This window comes from Crocuta crocuta, unplaced genomic scaffold, assembly GCF_008692635.1.
Source record: "Crocuta crocuta isolate KB4526 unplaced genomic scaffold, BGI_CrCroc_1.0 scaffold95, whole genome shotgun sequence".
NCBI lineage: Eukaryota > Metazoa > Chordata > Mammalia > Carnivora > Hyaenidae > Crocuta > Crocuta crocuta.
In genome coordinates, this window is record NW_027530971.1 from 4,413,538 (window position 1) to 4,425,661 (window position 12,124).

General features: G+C 45.5%; 1 protein-coding gene and 1 non-coding gene across 3 annotated transcripts in view; both read left to right on the plus strand.

Moving 5' to 3' along the window:
* LOC144236230 (paralemmin-1-like) overlaps nt 1-12,124 on the plus strand; it is a 136,746-nt gene that overhangs the window by 78,780 nt on the left and 45,842 nt on the right. For both annotated transcript variants that reach the window (XM_077769849.1, XM_077769850.1), the window contains exon 3: nt 1,007-1,137. In XM_077769849.1, coding sequence (XP_077625975.1) covers nt 1,007-1,137 — 131 coding nt within the window. The remainder of the gene's footprint in view (nt 1-1,006; nt 1,138-12,124) is intronic.
* On the plus strand, nt 5,999-6,105 carry LOC144236295 (U6 spliceosomal RNA). The gene has a single exon (XR_013336478.1). It is a non-coding gene; the product is annotated as a U6 spliceosomal RNA (small nuclear RNA).

The window sequence follows — 12,124 nt, forward strand, 5'->3', positions numbered from 1 at the left end:
ATAGCCACCATCTGCCATCTGGGGACCATGTAATGAAACCCAGATCAAAAATCTTCTCCCACACCTTCCTTGCCTTGCTCTTCATTTTAGGGAGTTTCAGCATGCCTTTCTTTTGAGCTGTTTTCATTTCCCTTCTCAAAGTGGTAGTCGCTCCCTCCCGACCATTGACCTGAGACTCAAAACCTTTTTCTTTCACTCCACAATATATTAGTACACAGGCACAAGTGGGGTGCATTATTTTAATACCACTTGAAGACCACTGCTGAGTATGGTTGGGAATCATTAAAGAGCTTATTTCTTTTTTAAGTGTTTATTTATTTTGAGAGAGAGAGAGCGCAAGCAAGCAGGAGAGGGGCAGAGAGAGAGAGGGAGAGAGAGAATCCCAAGCAGGCTCCCAGCTGTCAGTGCAAAGTGGGATCATGACCTGAGTGGAAATCAAGAGTCAAACGCTCAACCGACTGAACCACCCAAGAGTCCCCATTAAGGAGCTTCTGAGAAGAGGCATGACATAGATTACTCTTTTTGGAAAAACACTGTAAGATGGACTCGATATTGGGTGATCTTAAGAATTATATAAAGAATTGTAGTTGAACAGAAAAGTGTCCTTATGTTTTAGAGATTAATACCAAAGTACTTATGGGTGAAATGTCATGATGTTTATTTCCTTTAAAATGCTTTGGTGAAAACTATGAAAAAGTATGGCAAACTGTCCATGATTGTAAAGCTAGATGAGTTACATTGGCATTCATTATTCAGTTTCCTCTGTTTTTCTGTACGTTTCAACAACTTTTTATAGTAGAAAATGTAGAAATAAATCCCTCTGGTGGTGCTCTAGGGGTTGGGCCCCAGGGGAGGGAAGTGGGGAGCCAAATTAATGAGGAGGGGAGGGCAGCAACTCAGGTGAACACAGACGAGGGGCAGAGCTAAAACCAAGGCACCGCCCACACAGAGAGGGCTGTGGACTGAAAGGTATCATCTAGTCTGTTCTCTTCCCTCATTCCCACAGTCCAAAGTGCTCCGGGAAAAATGGCTGCTGCAGGGTATCCCCGCTGGAACTGCCGAAGAGGAGGAAGCCAGGAGGAGGCAGTCTGAGGAGGATGAGTTCAGAGTCAAACAACTGGAAGATAACATTCAAAGGTAGGTGGTTCCCAGCCCAGGCACCCCCACCCTACTTTGTGGTTTTACAGTGCAGTAACCACTACCCTCCTCTAGAGGGCCTTTCTCAGTGCTGGCCTCCTTTCCCAGAGCTTCGGAATTCTCTTTCTAAGCAGAGTATCCTTTAAACTTTTCCAGATAACCCCGAGTTATTACTCTGGGTACTAATTATTGCATTGGGCTGTCATTCAGTAAAGTGATGTTGTCCTGGACCAGGGAGGTGTTGGGAGCAGCTTGCCCCTTCACTAAATGCTCTCCTTTTGAGTTCTTCCATCAGCTTTCTTTCGTGTTTTTCCTCCTATGAATCAGCCTGTTAGCCGTTATTGCTGCTGGAGTGGGTCTGTTTTCAGATTTGCTACATTTGGTCAATCTGAAGTGGGGAAACTAGAGCCGGGGGTCTTGGAATGGAAAGGACAGAGTATAGAAGAGCTGAGTGAGGGCACCCTGTTCTCTAAAAATTCACTTTGTGTTGTCTGCTTGCTCTGCTCAGAGGGTGAGTTGGGTTCCTTTATGGTTCTCAACCAGGTTCTGAACATTACCGTCTGAGAGATAGAGCCTCCTGTGGCCAGTGTTGGCCAAACTCATAAAAGAGGAAGGACATAGGTTTGCACTTGAAAACTGTAGTCACATCAGGTCCCAGACATCTAGCCAGAGATATGAGATGGGGGCGCTCAGAGATGCCTTAGAACCGAATCTCCCCCTCCATCCCATCCCACCAAGCCCCACCTCAAATATCAACTTCCAGAGCTTCATCTCTTTCTCCTGGGGGTGCACACTCTTTTAGAACACAAAGGGTGAGAGCTACCTGGATACCAGCCTTCATACGGAAGAGTGAATGAGGTCTGTGAGAGTATCTGAGGACTCCAGTAATGTCGCCAGGGAAACAGACTGGCTGTCAGCCCTGGGCCCTCATGTCCCTTAAAGAGCTCCGAGAACAGCTTAACTAAACTTTGCTTGCAGGGAAACCAGCTAAGGAAAGCTTGTGTGTGATATGCGTGTGTGCACATGCGTAGACACACACACGTGTATATGTGAATATGTGTATATACACACACACTCTTTAGAATACATAAAGGCTAAACTATTACCAGCCATTTTAGATAGATAGATAGATAGATAGATAGATAGATAGATAGATATCATTAGAAGAAGAAAATTTTAGTCCTGGAAATATGGCATCAAGTTTGGAGGACAAGTACCTCCAGAATATACGAAAGGCCTCCCTGTTGGAAGCCCAGAAGGTAGAAGTGGGGTGGGGGCAGGATGGGGTCACTCAGAATCCTGAGCCTCGGGGGTTTCTCTCCTCAGAAGTGGCTCCACTGGCTGCGTCTCAGACAAGAAGAGGGGGCCAAGGATAATTGAAACCATTGACAATATAATAGGTTGGGGAGGAAAAGGCTCCTCGGAGGAGTGGTGTTACAGGAAGTCTCAAAGTGGCTGTGAGTCGATGGTGCTGTCACCCATGGTGACAGTGGATGCAGTGCAGAAGCATCTCTTTGTCATCACTCTGGTTAAAAGTTCCATCATTTTCTGCCTCTTTCTTACTGACCTTACATCACCACAACAGACAGGTCTGGTACAAAGCAGACACTCCACAGCGATTTGGTGAATGAAGATTTGGGACCGGGTTCCCCACATACTGGGCAAAGGAAGCCTGGGAGATTGCTCTCCAGTCTCACTTGGCAAAATCCTAGGAGCCAAGTGGCTTGAGCAGAGTCTGTTCACTACCTCGGATGTGAAGGGAGACAGTATACATACTGATGGGCAGAAGAGTTTGTTGAAAATCATTCTTTTTCAAAAACTGTGTATCTTTTCTCACTGAGTCTGACAGGTTCTGACAACTAGTAGGGGTTACAGATGGAAGGCAAAAAAGATTTGGAAAATAGGATAAAATTAGTTATATGATCTTTTCTATTTTTCTTAAATGGCATTAAAAGATGCGGTCTTCCCACCAAACTGGCAGTTTCTCTTTGGCTTGCATACATATTAGATCACTCTTTTGGCCGCATAAGTGGTAACTCTTACCTGTGGGATGAGCCCACGTGTAGGGAGAGTCTTAAATTGAAACTGAGTTTTGGCTAAATTGGCCATTGAAGTGAAGTGTTAGAGTTAGAGGCTAATATATTATTTATGTGGGCGTCACCATATTCAGAAAAATAAAGAAAATCCCTTTTTATCTTTTGAGTCAACAGAATAAAGAGCTCACTCAATGTATGCAGGCCATCTCTCAGAGCCCCTTGAAGAGATAGATACCCAAGCCAGAAGAAAAGAAATCATAGAATCCTAGAAGGATGGGGGTGGGGGTGCTTAGGCCTTGATTCGGGGAGCATTTCCTTCTGCCACAGTCATGGCTCTGCTGGGCATTGGCCATTTGCTGGGGGGTGAGCTGCGTTCCCTGGAGCTGCTTTTCTGTAGGAGCAGGGTGGCCGATGGGCATCTTTCCTCCTCACAGCCTCCGGAGGAAGGAGTGTCTTCCTACCCTGGAAGTCAGTTTCTGCTTCCCCTCATCTTACTTGCAACTTCTCTACTGGAATCATTAGCGACTTCAAGTTCTAGTCTCAAGGGAAGAAAGGAGCTGTCCTGCCTCTTCCCTTAAAGGACACTCAGCCCTCAAAGCCACTTTCCTTAGCCAGGCATGGCTTAGTTCGCTCTCACAGTCCTAGCCGTTTGAACAGCCCTAAAGGCTCATTGGAAGCAAAGGAATCCTGCAGTTTCTACAGTCTAAGCGGATGGGCTGGTGAGCTCTGCTTACTTTGGCTGAGCTCAGCCGAGTGACTCCAGGACATAGGTTGGATGAGTCGGTGCTTTTCCCCTGCACTAATGAGCTCACCATGACTGCTTCCTTTTATGGCAATGGCAGAGGAGCAAGGGGACTGAGCAGAAACAGAACTGCCCATAAGCCATTAGCCAAAGCAAGTCATGGCCACCCGGAACCCAAGGGGAAGAGATATTCGACCTTCAGTGGGAGGAACTTCAGAGTTGTGTGGCAAAGGGCACAGATATAGGGGAGGCTGAAAATGAGGGGCTAATGGTTCCCTCTTCCAGCAGTGTGATTGTTCGGTTGAAAACTGCAGATATTAGACAAAGTCCAGAAATGTGAATTCACGAGGAAGAAGATGAGCTAAAACAACTTGAGCATTCAGAGGGGCAGGGAGAAGAGAATGAGAGAAAATAGGAGTGGCTTCGAGATCAAGTTTAGAATCTGATCTTTATATGATAGGAATCCTGGAAATTGGCTACAGAGCAAATGTGGCAGAACCACTAAATAGAGGAATTCTAAAGGAAACTTGCTGGGTTTGAAACCGAATATCAATCTTTAGATCTTTAGATTTGGGTCCACTAATCTAAGTCACTCCTGAGCAGTAAATTAGATTCTCCTAAAGAGATATGTGAACTGTCTTCAAATGACGAAGTATATTAGTACAGTTGTGCCCTGAAGGCATTCTAGTCCCTGCTGGTGAACCAGAAGTAGTTTGAAGAACCTGAAGGAACAATAGAGAACAGTAATCAAAGAGCAGAGAGAATGCCTACAAGGAAAGAGGAATGGAAATCTGTGTTATTTAGTTTGTAAAAAGAAAAGATAATAGTAACCTAATTCATAACTTTAGTGTATATAGGATTTAGGCCATGTCTTAATTCTGTATGTATGGGCCATTCTGAATTTGATAAAGACTTCAAATAAAGCATGAGAATTTGCCCTTAAACATGTCTCTTTCTTTAGAGATCGTCAAGAAGAACATCACCATCTTTCCATTTGAGTCTAAAATTCTATGTAGTGCCAGCAATCATACAAGTTCCAGGTTTACAGGCATGTTTTTGTTGTTGTTATTTTACCAAAATGTTGTTTGTAAATTGGTGGTTGTTTGGAGCTAAAAACGTCTCTCTTCCAAGACTGTACTATGTGGTACTTAGATTTTGAGGGCAGCCCATAAAAAGGGAGGAAGGGAAGGAAGGAAGGAAGGAAGGTAGGAAGGAAGGAAGGAAGGGACAAACGAATGAACAAACGAATGAACGAAGGAACTAGACTCTTAAATCCTGGGCATTGGAATCACCTGGGAAGCTTTTGTAAAAACAAAACAAAACAAAACAAAACAACAACAACAAAACAAAAAAAGACAGATTCCCAGGCCTTATTCCAGGAAATTTGGATTCAGTGACCCAAGTGAGGAGTCCTGTTTTTTTAAAGAGTGTTCCAGATAATCTGTGCAAATCACAGCCAAGTTCAAGAAAGGTTGCTATAAATGGAAAAAAGAACAGACCATAAATAAAATTGAATTAATTAAGAGCACTAAAGCACTGCAGTGATTACATGAAGACCGTGGGTAAGGAAGAAGAGGGCTGGTCACTACAATGGATAAACAGATGGTCATTCTGTTGTACAACTTCTCCCTGGCCAGTGTCAGGATAGCCCAGTCTGTTACTTATTTTCTTGGCTTGCTAGAAACCAGAGGTAAAATAGGCTAAAAATGGTCAGAATTGTTGAAAGTAAAATCTTTACAAAGGTTTCTTTAAAAAATTTTTTTTTATTTCAAATGTCACATCCTTTGAGTGCTTTATTTCCTATTGGGGTGCCATGTTGAGAAAGCCTGAAGGATTGGTCTGGCTTGGGCTCATTGTCAACCATTGTCCGTGCTGTCACTGTATGTGATGGGTCTCTGGAGCCACACGTGCACCTCACATTGCTACCCTTGGAGACTTCTGACAGTTAGATCCATGCGGCCTGTGTCTACTTCACATCTGCTCCAGTTAACAAGTCTTGGTACTTGCCCTGTCACCTTCCTGCTGAAGATCCTCTTTCTAATTTCGTCAGGTTTTAGTCACGTCTTTGCAATGTAGTGTTCTAGCGCTCTCTTCAGCAGCACATATACTAAAATTGGAACGATACAGAGAAGATTAGCACAGCCCCTGCATGAGGATGATATGCATGTTCATGAAGCTTTGAAAGTTAAGTGTTAAATTTCTTTGATTAGTGAAAACTACGGGGGAAATTTGTTCCCCCCACCTTGGAATTATCCCAATGAGGATGAGGAACTTCAGGAACTAGTAAACGAAAATGGAACGAGCTCTCCTAAAGCCAGGGTATTAATTCTAGCTCTACTGTTAATTTGCTGTGTGACTCTGGGCAGGACTCACAGTCCTTCCGGTCTCAGTTTCTTCATCTTTTCAGTGAAAAGTCTTCCAGGATCTTCCAGCTCTGGTATTCTGAGAGGCTCTAATTTGGCAAGTTGGGTAGAGATCCCTTTTCCGAGGAAATATGCCTGTGTAGAGAAAGGCTGCTGTTGTCGAAGGAAGTGGTTTAGGAGACAGGCCAGAATCGGGGAAGGAGATTAGTTTCTCAGGAGACAAAAGCCCCATGTGTGAATCACTGACTCATCACAGCGATGACTAATTCATCTGATCACCAGTCAGTTCTAAAATATGTCCCATCAAATATTGATTGAATAAAGCATTGAAGTCCCAGTTGCTAACCTGGAGAGGGGGCATTGCAGCTTTTAAAAAGAAAGTTCAAGATGCACATGAACTGGCCCATTTCTGCTTCTGAATTAAGATCCTTGGAGTGCTTCTCTTGGTCTCTGATGAATACCAGAATTCGCTTAATTTTCTGCATTGTTACGAGGTTCAGCGCTGAAGACTGGAGACATTAGGCATAAGCATGTGTGTGTTGTATGATGGGATTTTGGCAACCAACAAGGAGACAGCCATCCACAAATAGCTGTTCTAGAAAAGGCAACCACAGAAATGTTCATTGGAATCACAAAGGACACTTGCTTGCAATTCAATCTGTTCTTCATCCTATTTTTGACTCCATGATGCACTGCTCTTCCGCAGCAAGGCTCGGAGCCCTTACATGGGCATTCCACATCTGTTGGCTCCCAGCCTGGGGCCCTGCCCCACACAGCCACATCTGGCATTCAGCCCTGGTCTCCTTCCCATTCTCCTTGTTTTGCCGTAATAAAACCACAGATACTATAAACCACAGAGGGAGGTAGTGGGATCACTTCATCATCTATTATTCCTTGGTCTCTTACTCTCTTCTGGGTCGCTAGCATTTTGGTCTGCACTTAACTCATCAATTTTCTTGTTTTTATCCTCATAACACTGCCATGAAGTAGCAATAATAACAATGATGCTTGTAATAACTGTTCAGAGAACTGAGGCTTAGTAGATAAAGGAACTTGTTGCCCCAAATGACCCCGTAATAAGTGAAAAAGTGAAGAGTGCCTGGCTGGCTCAGTTGGTAGAGCATGTGACTATCGATCTTGGGGTCGTGCATTTAAGCCCCACATTGGGGGTAGAGATTGTTTTAAAAGAATTAGTGAAAAAGTAAGTATTTCAACTGGCTCTAACACCAAAGCACTTTCTCAAAAATTCTGCACAAAGGTTATTTTAAGTTAAAAGTTGTTGAGACGTGATGTTCAGTGAAATCACACTGAAGTTCACCTCATGATGCGGATGCCTGCTTCTCCCTCCTCAGCCCCCGACAGTGTCTCCTCAGGAAGCGGTGTAGCAAATGTGCCCTTGTGAGTGGTCGTCATGGCTCGGAAGGCTGCCCCCTCATGTTCTGTCAGGAAGTAAAGGCTCCACTTTAGGCTTGGTTCCTTTCTCTCCTTCCGAAGCCCTTTGCTCCCAAGCACACTTTCTTGACTGTGTGCAGCCCGAGTCTCTGCAGGAAACAGTATATTGTTATGTAAGAGGCTCCCAGCACACTGGTAAGGAACCTGGCCCTTAGAGTCTGACTGACTGGATTTGAGCCCTGGTTCTGCGTTTGCAAGTTGTTTCATCTTAAGACACAATGCAGCTGTCTGGCCTTGGCTTTCCTCACCTGTGCCCTGGGGACAGCAATGCCCATCTTGAAGGACTGTTGTAATGTGTTCGGATCATATGCTTTTGCGAAGTGGTGACTACAGTTGGTTGTCAGTAACTAAGAGCAGTGCTTTTGTTGTCGTTTTCTCCTCCACCTTCTGGAACAGGGTTTCTCGACAGCAGGACTACTGATGTTTGGGCCGGAGAGCGATTGCTGTCGGGGAGGCTGTCCTGTGTATTACAGGATCTTTAGCAGAATCCCTGGCCTCTGCCCAGGAGATGCCAGTAGCATCCTCCCACCCCCAAGAGCACAATCAAAAATGTCTTCAAGCATCGTTAAATGTCCCCTGGGGCCAAAATAGCACCCCCCCCTCCCCAACTGAGAAGCACTCTTCTGATGCCTGGAATTACAGGTGTTGATACTAAGATAGTCCCCCCATCAAGTTGCTTCAGACACAGAACCGTAAAAAAGATTTATGCGGCAAAGTAGACAAGAGATCACACGTGCTGGCTTGGATGTGGAGAAAAGGATCCCTCGTGCACTGTGGTGGGAATGCAAATGGGTGCAGCCACTGCAGAAAATAGTCTGGAGGTTACTCGGAAGATTCAAAATAGAGCTACCCTCTGATCTGGTGATTCCACTTCTGGGAATATGTCCAAAGGAAATGAAAACACTAACTCAAACAGATAGCTGCTCCCTATGTTCATAGTAGCATTATTTACAATAGCCAAGACACGGAAACAACCTGAGTCCATCAGCAGATAAATGGATAAAGACGATGTGATATACATGTGTGGAAGATTATTCCCCAATGGAATATTATTCAGCCACAAAAATGAAGAAATCCTACCATTCGTGACAATACGGATAGACTTGGAAGACATTATGCTAAGTGAAATTAGTCAGAGAAAGACAAATATTGTGTGATCTCATTTATACGTGGAATCTTCAAACAAACAAGGAACAGACAAGACAGAAAAGCCCAAAGCATATTGGAAAAGAGATTAGATTTGTGTTTATCAGAGGCAGAGGGTGGGGAGGAAGGGGAGATTAGAGGAAGGTGGTCCAAAGGTACCAACTTGCAGTTACAAGATAAATAAGTACTAGGATGTAATATAGAGCATGAGGACTGTAGCCGCCTCTGCTGTAGGATCTATGGGGACATTTGTTAAGAGATCCTAAGAGTTCCCATCACAAGGAGAAATACTTTTCCTTTTTTCTCCTTTTTATTGTATGAGACGATGGATGTTAGTTGAACCTATTGTGATATTCGTTTCACAATATATGTAAATGAGACCATCATGCCGTATGCCTCAAGCTTAGCGACATATGTCAGTTATCTCTCTGTAAAACTGAGGGGGAAAGATTTATGAAGATAACAATAGTGATTTTCAGTGCAGGATGACAAATGTTCCAGTTGCTTTTAGGATGAGGCTTCTCTCAAGCAGTGAACCGTGAAAGTCAGTTCTGAGTTAGAGAGAAATGATTGCCTTCTTGTGTGCGTGTGTGTCCAATGCGGCACTGATTTTGCAAAGGCAGTGATCTTATGACAGCTCATAAAACCACAGGATCTTAGCGTATACATAACTGAGGGGGGATCTGGATCAACTCCTGTCTGACACGTGAATTTGCAATGAACCCAGTGAGTGGGAGGCAATACGTAGTCTCTCCCCAAGGCTAAAAGTGACAGGGAATGCGCATCCTTACAAAGTAATACCCAAGTCCACGTTGGAACAACTCTCACTGTTATAGAGGATCCTCCTTTGGGATGAAAGTTATGTTCCCGGCAGTCTCCAGTGGTTCTCTGGTCCCTGCCCTCTGAGACCACATAGAAAAGTCCCTCTTCACAGACTCTGAGGTGTGAATGCTTGTGGCCCGTGGTTAGCTCTGGAAGCTGGGACAGGTCAGGGAGGAAACACTCTTCTGTTGTGCTCAGCACGTTAGCACTGCCCATGTGTCTCATAGAGGCAGCAGTGGAAAAGCCCACTTCCAAGAGCCCTCCTATGAGATCCCAAGCATCCTGCCTTATGTGGGCTCCGTTATAACTGCCTCATTACTGGTCAGGTAAATTGCGTTTAAGGTGTCCATAGTTATGAAAATGGCGGGAGAATTTTGTCCCTACACAGGGACGATGTAAGAGCCACATTTGGGGAATGCTTCTATACTCCTTAGGTCAATGGCTACAGTTGAAGAAATTATGCAAAGCCAACCTTTTTGGTGGCTGGTCCCAGACTTTTTGGTCTCCCCTGGTCTCCCCTCTACAAAAAGTTTCCCCTCTGAAAATCATATTTTTCTGCCCCCAAGCTGGCGATATGGCCCCTCGTAACCTCTATATTCTTGATGAAACTAAAATATCAGGTGTCCTGTTGATATTTTCTTCTTCGGTTTTCACTAATTGTGCATTGTGAAGGCAGCGGATGGTCTCTCAGACCCTTTTCAGCGAGGACAGTCTGGAGTCTTACAACATGGAGTCCCGACGGTGGAGTCTGGCGGCTGTGGTCTGGTGACCATGAGGATGCAGGCAGGCTCTGACCAGGGCAGGGAGCCGACCTGTGTAGGCAGGCTGGATTGACACTCCATCCTCGGGGCCTAGAGCCAAGTCTGTGACCTCGCCACAACCCCACTTTGTAGCCCTTTGTTTTCACTGCTGAGGCCCAGAGAAGAGTTCGATGGGACGTGAGGCTGCTTGAGACTTGTCGCTGCAAGTCCTGCCTCCACCGGCCTTTCCAGTTCCTTCTTGTCTCACCTCCAAGCCCGAGCCTTCCTTCCCCTGAGCAAGTAGGAGATGAGACGTGCAGATCGACTCCCATCTTAAGATCCTGGTTCCCTAGCACCCTTGTGCACGGACACGAGAGGAAATGACCCCCTTCTTTCTCCCACCCTAAAAGCAACTTCTGCCCATCAGGGATTCTTTGGCTTGCTTACCCCACGTGGACACGTCAGCAGTGGGAATTTCAGGCCAGGTGAGAGGGAAGAGGTGCACAGTGCTAGGTGAGTCAGGCTGGGACACATTTCTTAGGAGGGATTTGCCTACATCCTCGTTCTTGCCCCTTTCTTGAGAAACTGGTTTTAGCACATTTGGAGCACATGTGCGGTTATATTTGCAAAATGAATATTTCCGGTTTATTGTGCTCATGGATTCCATTTTCTTTATTGAAGCATAGTTGATACAGACATTACATTAGTTTCAGGTGTCCAACATCGTGATTGGACTTCTCTGTCCCTCATGCCGTGTTCACCTCAAGTGTAGCTGCCACTTGTCACCATACAACACTATGACACCAGTGCCGATATTCTCTGAACTCTACCTTTTCTTTTTGTGATGTATCCGTTCCATAACTGGAAGCCTGTATCTCCCATGCCCTTTTCCCGTTTTTCCCATCCCCACTCCCTTTCCCCTCCCCTCTGGCAGCCCTCAGTTTGTTCTCTGTATTTATGGGTCTGCTTCTGCTCTTGTTTATATTCTGTTCTTAGATTCTAAGGCAGAAATTTGAGCAGAGAACAGCGGGATGACTTATCTCTCTCAACAACCTGTGGGGCCTCAGCTGGGAAGACGCAAATGGCAGGGGGTCAAGCAGCTGCACTCTGTCCTCACCTGGAGATTTCTTCACTCGCATGTCTAGGGCCTGAGCTAGGGTGACTCAAAGGCTGGGACTAGTATGCAAGGCCCCTCCACATGGCCCTTCCACAGGCTTGGTCTTCTCAGCACACGGTAGCTGGGTTCTGACGGGGCGCTCCCCAAGGGACAGTGTCTGGGGGCCAAGCATTGCAAGGGACCCAGCTGGAAGCTGCAAGACTTCTGTCCCGGCCCCTCGGAAGTGTCATAGCATCGCCTATGCTGTATTTTGCTGGTTTCACCTGAGCCGTGAAAGCCAGCTCACTCACGGAGAGGGAAATTAGACTCTACCTCATGATGGCAGTGAACCACCACTTGGAAAGAGCTCTGGGTGAACTCCAGTCTGCTTTGCTCCCTCTTCCTTGGGCAGAAACAAGCTGTACGAGTATGTGCAGTGGCCCTGCCCTCTTTGTGGTCTCCACACACCTCTTTCTTGTTGGTCATCCAGGTATTCCCAGTCTTCCCCATCAGTACATAATCTCGGGCAAAGCCAGATGAGATGGACGTGAAACTTTAAGAGGCAGCTGGGGAATACAGAATTATACACG